Source organism: Myotis lucifugus, unplaced genomic scaffold (assembly GCF_000147115.1).
Source record: "Myotis lucifugus unplaced genomic scaffold, Myoluc2.0 scaffold_14, whole genome shotgun sequence".
Lineage (NCBI taxonomy): Eukaryota > Metazoa > Chordata > Mammalia > Chiroptera > Vespertilionidae > Myotis > Myotis lucifugus.
Window position 1 is genome coordinate 937,318 of NW_005871062.1, and position 18,942 is coordinate 956,259.

General features: G+C 37.1%; 1 protein-coding gene across 1 annotated transcript in view; it reads left to right on the plus strand.

Moving 5' to 3' along the window:
- The window catches only part of ACAP2 (ArfGAP with coiled-coil, ankyrin repeat and PH domains 2), a 144,185-nt gene that overhangs the window by 63,385 nt on the left and 61,858 nt on the right, over positions 1–18,942 (plus strand). Inside the window, 3 exon segments of the mRNA XM_023750495.1 lie at positions 370–423; positions 14,898–14,956; positions 16,535–16,718. Coding sequence (XP_023606263.1) covers positions 370–423; positions 14,898–14,956; positions 16,535–16,718 — 297 coding nt within the window.

Below are 18,942 nucleotides of genomic sequence, written 5' to 3' on the forward strand. Positions count from 1 at the left end.
AAGAATAATAACAGGTGAAGAAATTGGTATAGTTTGGTGATTATTTGATCCATAGATGCCTTCATGAGCATAGTCTTGATACACTCAATTTTACTTTTAGATTTATATATGCCATTCCTATTTGTTAGCATAATACTATTGACAGGGCAGTACTAATTCTTTGACTGTTCTAGGGTTTTATGTTACTACACATAGACTTGACCTCTGCAGAGCATGCACATGAGATATTGAGATTTTCCTTAGAAATAAATGTTATTGTTAACAATGTAACTTGATCTTTCTGTCAGAAATGCTGAAGCAATGTTTTTTGTGGCCTGTTCTAGTGGATTTTAAATAACTCATTTTTTTCTTTTGGTTTCTTTCTCGTAGACAAGTTTGACCAAGTTTTCTGACAGCCTTCAAGAAATGATAAATTTTCATACAGTAAGTGTCAGTAAGTAGGTATTAATATGACCATGTTATTTCAGTATGTTGTTTTAGTGGCAGTATTTTATGAAATAATTTAAGTTGTAATTCAGTGACTTTGAATTTGTCAACAACTTTTTAGTTGGGTGTTAATCTAAAATGTGTGTGTGTGTGTGTGTGTGTGACAGAGAAAGAGAGAGAGGTAGAGAATACATTTTATTTCCTATTCTAAAGTACTGAACTTATATTAATGAGGTACACATCCGTAAGTTTTTTCTTTTAAGTTGTACCTTTGTAAATTTTTAAACAATTATTTCAAGAATGAAGAAGTAATTTAGTTATTTCTTATTTCTTTCAAGATACAAATATTACATCCCATTTGTTTGATTACTTGCCAGTATTAAAGACTGATGTAGTATTTGATATATGTGTGTGTTTAATATTTGGTGCCAAGCTGCAGTGGCTCAGTGGTTGAGTGTTGACCTATGAACCAGGAGACCACAGTTTGATTCCTCGTAGGGGCATATGCCCAGGTTGCAGGCTCAATTCCCAGTTGTGCAGGAGGCAGCTGATCAATGATTCTCTCTCATCATAGATGTTTCTATCTCTCTCTCTCTCTCCCTTCCTCTCTGAATCAATGAAAATATATATTTTTTTAAATTAAAAATAATATTTGAGGGCATTTTTTCCCCATGGACAGACAATAGTTCAGGGAATGCCTAGGGAGGGGAAGGTAGTGGGGTGAGAGAGGGTCAATGGGGGGAGGGGGAGGGACATCTGTAATACTTTAAACAATAAAGATAAATTTAAAAAAATTAAAAAATATTTGAGGGCATTTTTCCTTCAAGAATGAAGGATTATATATTACTTTTGGAATGTTAGAAAATTCCTTTTCAAATTTATAAAAGTTTGCTGAAAATATGGTAGCTTATAAGCTATGTACTTCTTAATTTTTAAAAAACATTAACATATGGTCATGTAATTATTTAATTCAATGCTTAAATTTATCAGAAGCTATAACAAGAATATCAACACTTATATTCCTTATAAAATCTGCTAATTTTTGGTTCTTATTTAAGAATCAAAGTTAATTAGAATTTCTTCTTATTTATTACTATTTTTGGTAACATATTAAGCCTGAAGTTATCTGATAATGTTTATTTTAATTGTAGTTCAAATTTTAGCTGTACCAAAATTATCATGCACAAGAACCTACTTCAGCTCCTGTTTTCAATTCTTTTGGGTATATATCTAGGTGTAGAATTGTAGGTCATATCATAATTCTGTGTTTATCTTTTTGAGCTATCAAACTGTTTTCCACAGAGGTTGTATCATTTTACATTCCCACCAGCAATGTATTCGTGTTCCAATTTTCTACATTCTTGTCAACACTTGTTATTTTCTATTTTTTTTTTTTTTGATTATAGCTATTCTAGTAGATGTGAAGTGGTATCTCTTTGTGGTTTTAATTTTCATTTCCCTAAAGACTAATGCAGTTGAGCAACTTTTCATGTGCTTATTAGCCATCTACACTAATAAAAGAGAAAAATGGTAATTGGCGTACGTCCGCTACCCTTCCCATTGGCTAATCAGCATATCCTTATGCAAATTAACTGTCAGCCAAGATGGCGGCCGGCAGCCAGGCAGCTGGAAGCGAACGTGAGGTTTGCTTGCTCCCGTGACTGCACACTCCAACGTTCCCTTGCCGGTCTCTGAGCTGGCAGTTTGAAACATTCTAACAAATATAGCCGGCTGGGATCTCAGAGCTGAAGTTCTACATTGTTTCGATTATAGAACCGAAACAAACCAGCAGCGGAAGCCTCAGAGCTAGAGCCAGAGCTAAAGCTGGCCCAGAAGAAAAAAAAAACAGAAAAAAAAGGAGCGGTTGGGAGCTTCAGTCAGCCTGAAAGCAGCCCTCAGCCCCTCATCCAGGCTGGCCAGGCACCCCAGTGGGGACCCCCACCCTGAAGGATGTGTGACCAGCTGCAAACAGCCATCATCCCCTCATCCAGGCTGGCCAGGCACCCCAGTGGAGACCCTCACCCTGATCCAGGACACCCTTCAGGGCAAACCAGCCGGCCCCCAGGCCTCTATCCTATATAGTAAAAGGGTAATATGCCTCCCAGCACCGGGATCAGTGGAGCCGTGAGGTCTCCTGGCACCAGATCAGCATGACAGGGTGCAGCGCCCAAACCCCCTGATCGCCCTGTACTCTGTGAGTGACAGGGGGGAGCTCCCCAACCCCCTGATGGGCCCTGCTCTGTGCGTGACGGGGGGGGGGGGCAGTGCCCCAACCCCCTGATTGGCCCTGCTCTGTGAGTGACAGGGGGCAGCGCCCCAACCCCCTGATTGGCCCTGCTCTGTGCATCATAGGGGGTGGTGCCGCAACCTCCCCATTGACCCTGCCTTGAGTGTGATAGGGGGTGGTGCCCCAACCCCCCAATCAGCCCTACCCTGAGTGTGACTGAGGGTGGCATCGCAACCTCCCAATCCACCCTGCTCTGTGCATGACAGGGGGCAGCGCCCCAACTCCCCAATCAGCCCTGCTCTGAGCCCGACCAGGGGCTGCACCTAGGGATTGGGCCTGCCCTCTGCCACCCAGGAGCAGGCCTAAGCCAGCAGGTCGTTATCTCCTGAGGGGTCCCAGACTGCGAGAGGGCACAGGCCGGGCTGAGGGACCCCCCTTCCCCCCCCCCCCCCAGTGCACAAATTTTTGTGCACCGGGCCTCTAGTCTATAATAATAAAAGTATAACATGCTAATTAGACCGGATGGCTGAACAGTGGAACGACCATCCGGACAACCTTCCAGGAGACATTCCGGACGAAGCTGGGGCTGCGAGGGCCACGCCCCTTGCACGAATTTCATGCATTGGGCCTCTAGTTTGTATATGTTCTTCCATCACTGTTGCCCATTGATGTCCTTTGCCCATTAAAATTTTTGAAAAACTGAGTTCTTTATATATATATTCTGGATGTTAACCCTTAGTCAGATATGTAAAATTTATGTATTATGACATGTAAAATTTTTCTCCCATCTGCAGGTTGTCATTTTACTCTCTTGATAATGCCCTTTGATGCCAAAAAGTTTTAATTTTAATGATGTTCAGTTAACTTTTTTTACTGTTGCTCCTGCTTTTGGGGTCATATCCAAGAATCCATTGCTAAATCCCAGATCATGATTTATTCCTTTGTTTTCTTCTAACAGTTTTATTGTTTTAGCTCTAATATTTTGCACCAATTTATTTTTAATGATTTCTTACTAGTTCTCTTTTTGCTTTCCAGTGAGCTTGGATGCCAGTGCATGGTATATTTGATTTCTCTTGAAATCAAGTGGTCTTTTGGATTCCAACTTCTTAAAAAATATACCAGTAGTGAGCATTATTTTTTTTGTTAAAAGTTGTTGATTTATATTAGCATAGTATGTTAAATGTTTTCTCCATAATTTATCTTTTGTAATAGTTCTGTTTCTGATATTTTCTTTAAATCAGTCATTCTTGTATTTTTGTTTTATATAAGAATACCATGCTCTTTTTTATAATTTTATATGTACAAAGTTATGGTTATGACAAACTTTTGGTAAATAAATTGTTTAAATGTATGTTGGAAACTTTGTTGTCAAGAAATTTTACTTGAAAATATTTTATAAATCACTTTCTTAGAGTAAATTAAATCTTCAAAAATCATGTTTGTTCGAAGCAAGGTACATAAGTAAAGTTTGCTTTAAGAGAATTGAGATTGGTCTTTTTAGTGCTAGTCATGTTAATGACTAGCTGATTTCTGAACTGATTACAATAATGTTTGTGTGTTTTTCTTTTCTAAAATTGAAAGCAATCAGTATTTCTTGAACATTGTTTTTAAAAGAACATAGGATTTAGCCCTAGCCAGTTTGGATCAGTGGATAGAGCATCGGCCTGTGAACTGAAGAGTCCCGGGTTCGATTCTGGTCAAGGGTACACGCGTAGGTTGTGGGCTCAATTCCCAGTGTGGGGCATGCAGGAGGCAGATCCTGTGAAGAGGCTCCTTGGTGAAAAATTGAGACCTGGAGCCAACTGCCACGTACATGAAACCTATCATGTACAAGAGGAGCACCGCTCGGCCAGAAGCCAGGCTCACGACTGGCAAGTGCAGCAGCAGTAATGGGAGCCTCTTCCACCTCCGCGGCAGCGCTAAGGACCCCTCGGGGGACTGTCAGCTTATGCCCTAAGCCGAGGAGTCCTGGACTACGAGAGGGTGCAGGCCGGGCTGAGGGACCTCTACCCTCCAGTACACAAATGTTATGCACTGGGTCTCTAGTAAAAATAAGTACCGCCTGGCTGGCGTGGCTCAGTGGTTGAGCATTGGCCTATGAACCAGGAGGGCAGAGTTCAGTTCCCAGTCAGGGCACATACCCAGATTGCAGGCTCAATCCTTATTGTGGGGCATACAGGAGTCAGCTGATCAATGATTCCCTGTCATCATTGATCTCTCTCTCTCTCTCTCTCTCTCTCTCTCTTTCTTCTTTCCTCTCTGAAATCAATTAAAAAATATTTTAAATAAATAGTTAAGTACCAAGAAGTAACAGCCAAAAAGATATCAAAATCCATTACATTCTAGTAGGAATACTTCATAGCAAATGACCATAATATTAAGGAAACAACCATACATACTTAGTTAAGTAGGGAAAATGTGAAAAATAAAACAAATTAATAGGAGTGAATTGTGAAAAATAAGAGCAAAGGAGAGATGAAATATTGGACAAAAGTCAAAAGAAGTGATGACATGGTAATGCCAGGGGAAAAGTTGTATTGTTTTATTATTGTTTTTTATCATTATTGATTACTTTGCATTTTTAAGATTAATATGTAAATGGATCTTTGTCTAATTTCTTTCAGTGTAATTATTTTGAGACTCAATTATGTGATTGTATTTATCAATAGTTTATTTTTTTATTGCTTGGTAGTACTGTATTTATGGATATATTATAATTTGTTTATCCACTCACCTGATGGATATATTAGTTACCTGTTGTTATTAACAGATTACCCCAAAACATAGTGGCTTGAAACAAAAAGTATTTATTAGCTCACAGTTTCTGGGACAGGAATTTTTAGAGCGGTTGAGTCTTTTATGAAATTGCTATTAAGATGTTGGCTGGGGCTAGTCATTTGAAAGCTTCACTGGGATTGGAGGATCCAATTCCAAGATAGATCTCATGTATGTGGCAGTTGGCTCTAGGTCTCGGTTTTTCACCAAGGAGCCTCTTCAGAGGGCCACTTAAGTGTCCTTCATGGAATCTGGTTATTCCCAAAATAAATGATCCAAGAGCAGTGGTATGGAGAAAGCTGCAATACTTTTTATGACATCATATCAGAAGTCACTCATTGTCACTTCCTCCACATCTATATATATAAAAGCCTAAGCAACCATTAACGACCGAATGACCAGAACAACCGGTCGACCAGTTGCTGTGACGCTCACTGACCACCAGGAAGCAGACGCTCAATGCAGGAGCTGCCCCCTTTTGGTCAGTGTGCTCCCACGGCCCCTCCTCCCTGCCCCCAGCCAACCTCCCATGGCCCCTCTTCCCGGTCGGCCAACCTCCGCCGGCCCCTCCACTGGGCCGGCCAGCCCCATCAGCCCTGATCAGGGGGCCAGCCTGCCAACCTCCTGGGGTCCTCCCTCTGGGCTCCGATTGGGGGGGCCGGCAGGCCAACCTCCCGTGGTCCCTTCCCCCTAGCCGGCCAGCCCCCAATAGGCCTTGATTGCCAGCCAGGCCAAGGGACCCCACCCGTGCACGAATTCTTGCACTGGGGCTCTAGTTAATATACTGGTATATTAAAAGTAAGTCACTAAGACCAGCCCACTCTCAAGGGGTGAAGAATAAGGTTCCACTTTTGAGAAGAGAAGTGTCAAAGAATTTGTGGACATATTTTAAAGCAATCATAATGGATGTTTGAGTAGTTCCCAAGTTTTGGCTATTATAAATAAAACTGCTTGTAAAATATATATGTAAACATCTGTACAGACATGCTTTTATTTCTTTTGTGTAAATAGCTAGGAGTAGAATGGCTAGTTTGTAAGGTAGGATTATATGTAACTCTTTACAAAATTACTTATATAGCAAAGACTACAAAAGTACACAGCTAAGAGAAATTAAGGAAACATGAATTTTTTATTTTGCTTTACTTATCAATGTATATAATAATGTTAATATTATTTTATATATTAAATTCCTAAAAAATTTAATTTCATTAAAGAGAACCTCCAAAAATTTGGAAATTGTTTTTGAAAGTCAATTGCATCATTTTATACTAGCAAAATATGAATGTTCTAATTGCTTCACATGATTGTCAACACTTATTATGGTCACTCTTAAATTTATTATGGTTTAAATTTGCATTTTCTTAACTAATGATGCTGAGCATCTTTTCATGTGTTTATTTGCCATCTATGTATCTTCTTTAGCGAAATGTCAGATCTTTTACCCATTTAAAATACTGTGTTGTCTTATTTAGTTGTAAGAGTCCTTCCTATGTTCCATGTATATCTTTTGTCAGATAAATGTTTTGCATATATTTTCTCTCAGGCTTTGACTTGTCCTTTTCATTTTTGTAGCACTTCTTTTGAAGAGCAAGTTTTAAATATTGGTGAAGTAAATTTATTGATTTTTAAAAATAGTTTTCTTTTTGTGTTCTATTAAGAAATATTTGCCAAACCCAAGTTCACTAAAATTTTATTCTGTGTTTAGTTTAGATTTGTGATCCATTCTAAGTTAATATTTGTGTGTGTTGCATGGTAAAGGTCAAGGTTCACTTATTTGGCATATAACTCTTCACTTGTTTGTTTCAGCACCATTTGTTTAAAAAAATGATCTTTTCCCTATTGACATCTTTTGTTTAAAAAAAGTCATTTCTGGATTTTTCTGTTTCATTGATATTTTTTCCCATCTTTATTTTAATACCACAAGTGTCTTGATTACAGTAGCTTTCATAATATATTTTGAAATCAGGTATACTTATTCCAACTTTGCCCATGTTTTTTGGTTGGTTATTCTAGATTCTTCACATTTTCATATAAATTTCACTTCTACATAAAGCCTTACTGGAATTTGGAGTAGGATTTCATCAAATCTATAGGTCAATTTGATGAGAATTGACATTAATATCGTTTTTAATTCATAAACTCAATATGTGTACATTTATTTAATTTTTCACTCTACAAGTCTTGCATCTCTTTTGTCAAATTTATTCCTTAGCATTTCCTAATTTTGGATGCTATTATAAATTGCATTTTTTTAAAAGCTCACAATTTCTAATTGGTCATTGCTGATATACAGAAATACCATAGATTTTTTTATATGACTTTGTTTCTGCAACCTTTCTAGTAGATTTTTCTGTATATTCCATAGTATTTTCTACATAGTCAACCATATAGCCTGTGGATTAAAAGCAGTTTTATATTCTTCCTTTCTGATGTGTCCACTTTTTATTTAGTTTTCCTGCTTGATGGTATTGCTATTATTTCTGGTAGAGTATTCTGTAGAAGTGCTGAGAGCATACATTCTTGCCTTGTTCCTGATTGTAGCAGGAAAGTACCCTTTCACCACTAAATATGATGTCAGCTGTAGGTTTTTCATATGTGCCCTTCATTGGGTGAGGAAGTACCCTTCCATTCCCAAATTCCTGAGGAATTTTATTAGGAATGGATATTGGATTTTGTCTAATGTTTTTTTGCATACATTGATATGATTATATAGTTTTTCTGTTAACATGGTGAATTATATTGATTGATTTTTAATGTTAAATCAGTCTTGCTTCTCTGGGATAAATCCCAGTTGGTCATGATGTATTTTCCTTTGTGCATATTCTTTTTATACATTGTTATGTATTGTTAATAATTTTTTTGTAGCTTTTCTTTTTTCTTAGAATGTCTTTGTCTGGTTTTGTCCCTCATAAGAATTTTCTGATGAATAGGTTTTCTGGTAGAATCCATGTTTTGGGGAAGAGTTTGAGTAGAATTATGTTTGGTAGAATTCACCAGTGAGGACGTTTTCTTTTAGAAGGGTTTTCAAATTCTTTTTTGATGAGAAGTGACTTTTTCTGATTATTATTAGACTAGTGGCCCGGTGCACAAAATTCGTGCACATTGAAAGGGAATTAGAGGAGTGTAATTTGGACTTACTATCTAATATCAATAATATGCAAGCGTTTCTGAAATTCACTGACATGAATTTTAGCTATTACTTTGCCAAATAAATGGAATTTACAGATATCATTTAAAAGAGCATTCAGCTTAATATTAAAAACTCTGGCTACCAAGTCAGGTCTGATTTCAACTTTTTGCCAGCGTTGTAAATTGTTTGCAATATCTGCCTATTTGGGGTTGCATGTCATGGTTATGAATAAATCGGGCTTGCCATACTTCGTTACAATTGCCATAACATCCTGGTATCGCTGCTGCATATTTCTGGAACTACCCTCAAAAGATGATGGAAGTATTATAATTTTATCAATCGGCACATTGTTATTTTCAGATCTAGATTTGAGATAATCCATCAAGCCACTTTATTTTTCAACTCTCAACTTAGATTAGCTTGCTTTGATGAAATTTATCCAATTGGCCTCCATTTTTAATATGAATCCATGATAAACTGTTGAGTTAATTTTCCTGCATTTAAAATAGGATTGAACATGTCCCGCACAAAGAGATGAAATCCATAATACTGCATTTGTGTGACTCGTGTCCTTACATGTTGTCTGGTATTATTGTTGATTACACTGTTGTCTCTGAGTCTTCATGCAATATCTGTTCCCCAGCCTTTTTCACCATGTAGAAAAAGAATAGGATATGTCATTGCATCTAATATAGGAAACAGGATATTGATTTGTTTCATTTTAGTGGCATTTGGATTATTGGGATCTGGTTTACAATGAATGAGCAAGTTCCTTTCAAAAGGAGGTTCTCCATCTTCGTTTCTGAATATGACAGCAACCTCGGTTACACGGGGAGAATTATATCTACCTGGGTCACTGTTACGATCATATTTAATTGCCATTGTTACTTCTGTGGGAGCAATACCTTTTGCTGCTGCTTCAGGTTAGGCTTCCTTTTCTACCTCATGTAGCATCTTGTATGATTTTGTTAATTCATCTATTTCATGCATGAGGTTGTTGATGTTGATCATGAGTCTTTCTGAGCAGCCCTGGTTTTCTAGCATTGCTAATCTTTTACTTGTAGCTTCAGCTGTATCCAAAATATAGAGTTGAGCAAACTTCCGAGAAACACCATCTGAAGGATGTAAAGTTCCAGTACGGTGATAAACTTGTCCGTGTATTCTAAAACACTATGGCTATCCTGGTGGTCATGCAATATTTGCACCCATGGAAGCAAACGCAAAATAACTATTTATGGAATGAATATTTTCCATGAAATTTGTACCGTCAGAATCTTCGTTTGTCATTAATCTTTTTAAATATGCCGGGTAATCTGGAAAATGTATATCATTTGGACAGACTTTCCCTTTGCTACAACACCGAGTAAATTTCCCATCGGATGGTTTTTCATCAGAGAAATTTAGTGATAGGCAAAATTCACATCTAACAGTCATTCCACCACAACTATGGTCGAGAATTGCATCCTCATGTACTCCATTTTTGCTGAAAAGGCGCCGCATTCTGTCGCAGGTGCCGCCTTCTTTCAAGATCAGACACATGTTGCTCTTCAGACATTTTCTGTCGATAACGCCGGCATCTTTCAGCTGCAGAGCTATGTTGTATCAACAGTTATTCTTTAGACATAGTCCCACCTCTCTATTGTCACGGTCTGAGATGGAGGTGAATGAGAGTCCTGGCTGTCAGGCCGCTGAGAGCTGTCTGACCAACGGCTGATTCTGGCTGATTCTGTGGGGGTGGGACTTCCTCCTCCCTGCTGTCAGTTTCCACAGCTGTGATGAGGAAACTGGGGTGACAGAGGGAGGCACGCCCTCCAAGCCGCCCTCTCTCTCTCGCTCTGCTCTATGTCCAGTGGCCTCCTGCTCTGCCAAGTCCTCCAAACCCCCCCCCGTTCTCCACCCACTCTCCTGCTCTGCTCTCCGCCGGTGAAGGTCCTGGGAGCCCGCGGGCGTGGCTAGGCGCGGCCAGCCTCACCTCTAGGGGCCGGCAATGGTCCTGGGAGCCTGCGGCTGCCGTCACCTCCCGGGGCACTTGACACCTGCGTATGCAAATTAACCCGCCATCTTTGTCAGGTTAATTTGTATACTCCTAATTGGTTGGTGAGTGTAGTGGAGGGATGGTTAATTTACATGTTTCTCTTTTATTATATAGGAAGTTGAAATAATTTTATAATAAACATTCATATATTCGCCTGCTAGATATACAGGGTGTCCCAAAACAATGTATATACACTTTAATAGCTGATGGCTCAGTTTTGTTAATGAAATGTATTTTAATGAACACTGCCTTTAAAATTATTCAAAGTGTGTGTATACATTTTTTGAGACACCCTAGTTTTGCTTTATTGCATATTTATCTATTTATCCTCCCTTCTATCCATGCAACAATCTACCTATTCTAGATCTGTTATTGATGTGTAGTTCAAAATAATTTAGAGACAACAATATATTTAACCCTTACATTCCCATGCATAATTTGTGAGTTTAATATTTTTTACAGTTTTTTTAAATTTTGAGGTAAAATTTAAATATAGCTAAATGCATGTCTTATGGGTACCAACCAACAAATTTTGATAAATGCATTAGTGTAACCCAAATTTTTAAAAAGATAAAGATCATTACCGTTCCCCAGAAAGTTTTCTCATACCTCTTCTCAAACAATTCCAACCCGCACTCCTGAGGCAAGTACTGTTCTGTGTTTTTTATGACTAGTTTTTCTTTTTTTATAACTTCATATAAATGGAATAATATAGTGTGAGTGTGTGTGTGTGTGTGTGTGTGTGTGTGAGAGAGAGAGAGAGAGAGAGAGAGAGAGAGAGAGAGAGAGAGAGAAAGAGAAAGAGAGGATATTTTTAGATCTATCAGCATAATTTCATTGAGTTCAGAGAACATGTTCTATATGATGCCATACTCTTGCTTTGTCCCCTATTAATGGCAGTTTTCATAAATGTTGTTAATGATTATTTTCTTCTTGTTGGTTTTATGTTTCTGCATCTGTCCTTTCAGTTAACCTCATTAGTCATTGTGCCGTGCCAGCACAGCCAAGGGTTTGGTTGAGCCTGAGGGGGGACGGCGAAGGATGTAGAAAAGACAGACAATGAGAATAAGCTGGGTCTAGGTGAATCTTCCTGTGCCTGGCTGAGGCCACAGAGAGAGATCCAGACAGCAAGCTGAGCCTTTATTTTATAGCCAGAGGTAAGCAAGGTAGTGGTCACCATAGTTATAATGTTCTTGTGAGTTTTACTTGTTTTGGCGGCACTTGCTGCATCTCCTTCAGCCCATTAGCTACCTAGAAAAGATCTAGGGAGCTTCATAAGGTCAAGCCTAATTATGCTAAGAGGGCTGTGCCCTCTAAGCTGGGACTTGTTTGTGGCTTTGCCAACAGGTCAGTCCGAGGCTTAACCCTATAGCCACTCCCTACAAAGTCATGTTGTTTGTTTCTTAATTCTTTTAAAAATCTGTTGGTTCATATGTATCCTGTTCTTCATATTTTAATGTTATCTTAAAATTTTAATATAACAAAATTAATTCTTTGTGGTATACAGCTTTATGAGTTTTGACACAAGCATATGGTTGGGTCTGTATTCACAATGAAGATGCAGTTCCGTTAACTTAAAATCTATATAATAAAAGCCTGAGTGACCGTTATGGTGAAATGACCAGAACGAACAGTCTCTATGATGTGCACTGACCACCTGGGGGCAGACACTCAATGCAGGAGCTGCCCCCAGTGGTCACTGCGCTCCCACAGGGCGAGCACCGCTCAACCAGAAGCCAGGCTCACAACTGGCGAGTGTAGCAGCAGTGGTGGGAGCCTCTCCTGCCTCTGTGACAGCACTAAGGAGCAGCGAGCCGAGCAGTAAGGAACAGTGAGCAGGCAGGTAGTAAGGAGCGAGGGGTCCCAGACTGCGAGAGGGCGCAGGCTGGGCTGAGGGACTCCCCTCTCCCCTGTGCACGAATTTTGTGCACTGGGCCTCTAGTACCCTTAAATACCCTATTGTTTGTCAGCCCTTCCTCCCACGCCTTACCACTGGAAATTGCTGATTTGTTTTCAATCCCTATAGTTTTGCCTTTTTCTAAATGTAATATAAATGTAATCATACAGTTTGTAGCCTTTTGAATGATTTATTTTACTTAGCAAAATGCATTGAGATTCATCCATATTTTTGCATGTATTAATAGTTGTGCCTTTTTGTTGCTGAGTAGTATCTCATTGTATGAATGTACCATGGCTTGCTTTTTCAAAGACATTTGGGTTGTTTCCAGTTTTTGGCAATCGGGAATGAAATTGCAATAACCATTGGTATACCTAAGCTTTTATTTCTCTTGGGCAATACATAGGAGTGGAATTGCTAGGTTTTATGTAAATTTAGTTTTAACTTTGTAAGATACTAGAGGCCCGATGCATGAAATTCGTGCATAGGCCCTCGGGACCTGGCTGCCCCGCCACCTGCCCACTGGTCAGTCGAGAAGGTTTTTCTGGAAGATTGTTCCACCATCCGGTCTAATTAGCATATTAGTTCTTTATAATATAGGATAGGTTTTAAAGTATAGATTCTACTTCTTTAATTCTGTTTCGGTTACTAATTTTCTTCTTTTTTTAAAAAAATTTATTGATTTTTTTACAGAGAGGAAGGGAGAGAGATAGTTAGAAACATCGATGAGAGAGAAACATCGATCAGCCGCCTCCTGCACATCTCCTACTGGGGATGTGCCCGCAACCAAGGTACATTCCCCTGACCGGAATCAAACCTGGGACCTTTCAGTCCGCAGGCCGACGCTCTATCCACTGAGCCAAACCGGTTTCGGCACTAATTTTCTTCTTGAGTGAGCTTTGATAATTTTTGTCTTTCAAAGAATTTAGTCATCTCATCTGTTGAATTTACAGGCATGAAATTCCCCAAATCCCCTTGTTTTCATCTCTTTGTTGTTGTTAATCCTCACTTGAGGGTAGTTTTCCATTGCTTTTCAGAGAGAGTAGAAGGGAGGGAGGGATGGGAGGAGGGAAGTGTTGAGGGAGAGAGAGAGAGATCAATGTTAGAGAGAACTGGTTGCCTCCCACATGTGCCTCGAAAGGGGTGGGGAGGAGAAGCAAACCAGCAATCCAGGTGAGTGTCATTGACTGGGAATCAAACCCCTGACATTTGGTGGGTGGGCCAGTGCTCCGAACTCTGAGTCATACCAGCCAGGGTCCCTGGTTTTCCTTTGTAATAATCTGTAGAATCTGGGTAAAGTTAATATTTGAAATTTGTCACTTCTTTTTTTTCCTGTTCACTTTGGCTGGAGGTTAATCAATTTTACAGATCTTCTCAAAGAACTAAGCTTTGGTTTCATTGATTTTTGGCTATTGATTTTGTTTTCTGTTTGTTGACTTCCATTCTGATTTTTATTTCCTTTTTTTTCTTTAGGTTTAACATAATATAGAAAAAAATTTTTTCTCTCTCTCTGGAAGTAAATTGACAGATTTTGGAACTCTGGACTCAATCTACATTGTGTGTGTGTGTGTGTGTGTGTGTGTGTGTGTGTGTGTGTGTTTGGTTTTTAGGTGAGAAGATAGGACTTTGCTAATAAGATTTCAGAGAATGTGACTGTTTTTCATTAGAAGGACACAAGATTTTCTTTCTATTTTGAATATTGATTTTTATGCCTGTTCATTTGACATCTGTTTCTAATTATAAATGAAGTATATCTATAAATTATGAAAGTACTTCAAATTCCCATGACTAGCCCTGTGAAATTTACCACACATAGAGCTATCAAAGTTAAATATGTGATGTCCTTTTAAGTGAGGCAAAATATTGTGAGAAATAAAATTCTGTTCCTGTCTCTAACCTTAGCAATTATTTAACCTAAGGACTATACAGTGTTTACTTGAACTCAGAATATAAAACATTTAAATCCTGAGTTCTTCCCAAATGAGTAACCATTAATTGAGATATAAGGTAGTTGTGGATTTGTTTTTATTTGGTGTGTTTTGATATACAAGATTAAGAAATTTCTGTTGTGGATGGAGTGAAATTTGAATTACTCTTTTAGATTACCTTCCAAAGCCTGAATTAAAATTAAGGAAATAAATTGCTCTACTGTTTGAGCATTTTACTTAAATAGTAAAGCAGATTTGATTTCCATTGTATATAACAATGATTCTATTTTTTAGAAATGAAATTTGTTTGAAAATCAGTTTTTCTTTCTAAATGCTTATCTTTTTATATATTCTTGAATTAGAAATATAGGTGTTATTAGAAATTGGAGTATTGCTAGAGGGATGTGATAATTACAGTACTACAAGAAAATTATTTTATTTACTTTTCTAATTGTTTAATGTTACATTTTATCTTTTAGATCCTATTTGACCAAACTCAGAGATCAATTAAGGCACAGCTTCAGAACTTTGTTAAAGAGTAAGTCAATTGCAGTGAAGGAAAAAGTAAAGCATTTAGTTAATTATTACATATAGAAGTTGGTATCTTTGGAGAGAAATATGGAAGAAATAATGAATTACAAAAATATTAGAGCTTTTTTGGTTTTGCTTTGTGAAATGTATATTGCACTTTTTCCAGAAGTATTTTATATAGAATCAGACTTAATGCCTTATAGTGAATCATTTATGCTGTGAAAGATGTGTTCAAGATACATAGCTAGAATTGTTATTAATTAAATAAATAAATGTAAATAATCCAATGACCTTTCACAATCAAAGCAAACCTCAAGAGTAGTTGAAATATTATCAGTTATTATAGTTGATATTAAATTTTGCATTCTCTCAATATGGTATTTTCTTTGAAGAGTAGTTAATATATGGGAATGACTAATGAAAGTGCATGAGTTTTGCTACATATGAGCTTTTCGTGTCACATTCATTACATTTCTAAAAAATATCCAACTTTTCTTTTTTCACACTAATAATTCAGATTTCCTCTTTTAATTCCTGACTGAAAATTATATTCAGTTACAGATAAAGTTGATGATAATACAGTATTCAGGATAAATTATAGATGTTATGAGCTGTAAATAGTGGCAGATCACAGAAATATAAGCATTGCCATTTTAATAGGTTAGAATTGTTATAGTGGAGGTGATGTCTTGCAGATTCTTTATAAATTACTTCATAATAGGCTAATATTCAGAATGTCCTGATAGAATGTATACATGGCAGTTGATGGCTTCTTACAAGAGTTCTTTCTTAGGTAAACTTTATTATTATTATTTTTAAATTGTCTTCAAGTTATTTTGCCGACTTCCCTGATAGAAAAAGTAAAAGCAAAGTGATATTATATGCTTACCTAAGATTATTAATGAAATCAAGGATTTCAGATTTTCACACTATTGAAATGGATACTGTTATCCTTTATGGGTACAAGAATTCTTTGAGAAAGCATTATAAATTTGTGTTTTAAGAATACATTCATATCCTTTGGGCCAGTGGTTCCCTTCAACAAGAAATGAATGTTGTTTCTTAAAGTGTGGTCTGAGACCACCCATAGCAGTAAAACCAAGGGTGTGTCTTAACACCCACTCCCTCCTCCCCACAAAGATTTCTATGATTCATCACAAAGACTAATGAATTGTAATCTCTGGAAGAGGAGATGACATTTGCATGTTAAATTTGCATTTTTAACAAGTTCTCTGTGGTGATTTTTATGTATACTACTACTTAAAAATCATTTGTTTAAATAATGATACATGTCCCTGAATTTGTTTTTAGGGGGAAAAATTAACTTTGCCTTTTATGTTTCTGTAATGTTAATTTGATAATTTATTTTCACCTCAAATTCATAGATCTAAGTAAGGAAATGTTAGGTGACTATCTTGGGAATCATATATAATTGAAAACAATATATATTGTAGTCAGAAGAACTATTGAGTGTTATTGCACAGTGAATCAAATAAGTAGAGGAACATAAAAATTAAATTCTAAGTGCTTTTGCTAAAATTTTTGATCAAGAAAATTTTATAAAGTTTAACTTTTTATTTTTTAGAGATCTTAGAAAATTCAAAGATGCCAAGAAGCAATTTGAAAAAGTCAGTGAAGAGAAAGAAAATGCACTAGTGAAAAATGCTCAAGTACAGAGAAACAAACAGCACGAAGTTGAAGAAGCCACAAACATTCTGACAGCAACAAGAAAATGTTTTCGACATATAGCCCTCGACTACGTTCTTCAGGTATATTTATTAAAAAATGCTTACTAGGTGGAGGGGGTCAACTGGGGATAAAAAGGGGACATCTGTAATACTTTCAACAGTAAAGATTAAGAAAAATGCTTAATGAACATGTCTTACTTTTGAGTGGTTGCACTGAAAATAATGTATTTTTTTAGTTTAAAATTAAACCAAAATTTTGTGAAAAAATTCACTTGTTTGTATATCTGTCTCTCTGTGGATATGTATAACTCTGCTTGTGATTTCTTCCCCTTTAAGTTAACTTTATACTTTCCTCCATTTAAAATGTTGTAAAAAGCATTTTTAATTGCTATATTTTATTTTGTGGAGTTGCTGTGTTAATTTAATTAATATTCGATTGAGACATTTTTAGTGTTGCCATTTTTACTGGCAGTAGTGAAAATATAGTTTTCAATAATTTTAAGTGGTGATAACATCTTTGCATACAGATCTTCCTTGCCACATTTCTGATTATTTCTTTAGGGTAGATTCTAGAGGTACTAAGGCTCACTGTATTGCCAAATGAAAAATATTTCTAGAAGTAGTATTCTCATGTTTTGTGTTAGGACTAGGTGCTGCTTTTTAAAACTAGAGATCAGTGTCTGGTAAGTTGCCTGGTGGTCTTCTGGTCCAAAGTATAATTGAAACCAATTTGAAGGTAATAGGTCTCTAAAGAAATTTGAGAGAAATGTAAAATGAAGGCACACATTATACATTATTTCACATGTACATTATGTGTCCCTATAGATCATGGAGTGTTGTAAAACAGCAGTGAGTCCCCAGAAATTGTTGACTTAATGATGATCACAGACTATTTCTTAAAGCAATACATAAATAACAGTATATAAGCTAGTGATTAAAAACTAATCAGATAACTTTGCAGAATAGTAGAAAGTGACTAAGATTTTTTTCTCTTAAGTTCCCGTTTAATGAGTGGAAAGTTAAATTTTAAAGGAGTGAAGTAAACTACCTTTATTAATGAAAGGCTTCTAGAAGAGAGTAGTCTGTATGTTCTGTCTTCTGTTACCTACCTCCCATTCATACCACTTCCTGTGGTAGTATGAGTTCTCAGTCTTCCTATACCATTACACTAAAATGCTCATGCTAGTGTTATTCATTAGATACTTTTTAGTTTTTATCCAACTTGACCGTTATGTTTCACTGAAAATTTAGGCCATACTCTCCTTGAAATATACTTTAATCTTGATTTATCTTTAACCATTTTTAGATGATCATCATCTGTTTCTTTTCCATTTCTACCATGGACTTCTCTCCTTTGCCCACCTTTTCACTCTCTTTTTCAGGTTTTATCTTTGGTTCTATTCTTTTCTGACTATAATTTCTCTGACAGTCTCATCATGCTCCCTTGCTTGAATTACCACCTTATAGAGATGACAGATTCTTTTTTTTTTCTTTTCCACATAAGTACCTCATTCTTTTTGTGTCCAAAGCTTAAATCTTCTTCCTAAACAGCTTCTTTTTGTTCTTTCCTAACTGAATAGTAACACCCTCTTAAATCATAGAAGTTCAGATTTGGAGGATTATATCAGATATTCCCCTCATCCTCAGCTACTATATCTAACAACCAAAACTGCCTTGAAAAGTTCTGTGTACCTCTTAAATCTGTTCTCTCACTCTTTTTTTTAATATATTTTTTTATTGATTTTTTACAGAGAGAAAGGGAGAGGGATAGAGAGTTAGAAACATTGATGAGAGAGAAACATCAATTCAGCTGCCTCCCGCACACTCCCTACTGAGGATGTGCCCACAACCAAGGTACATGCCCTTGACCTGAATCGAACCTGGGACCCTTCAGTCCGCAGGCTGATGCTCTATCCACTGAGCCAAACCAGTTAGGGCTGTTCTCTCACTCTTGCTGTAGCCCTCACACAAGTTCTTACTGTTGTTTTTTTTTAATCTAGAGTATTAAGATGTTCTCATGCAGTTGATCTTTCTTGCATTGTTTTTACTACCCCCATTATTAATTCATTCTCTGTTCTGTGGTCAGAGTTACTCAAATTTCTCCATGCAAAGTGAATTATTTTTGCCTCTGCCTCCTCTGTGCTGCACTAATATTGTCATACACATTGCTGTTGGAGCACTTAACCCATTTATTCTAATTATTTATTTATATGTCTTTTCTACTCCTAGATTGTATCCTTTCCCTCTAGTGTGGTGGCTGGAAAATAGGTAATGCATGTTTTGTGAGAGAACGAATGGCTTAATT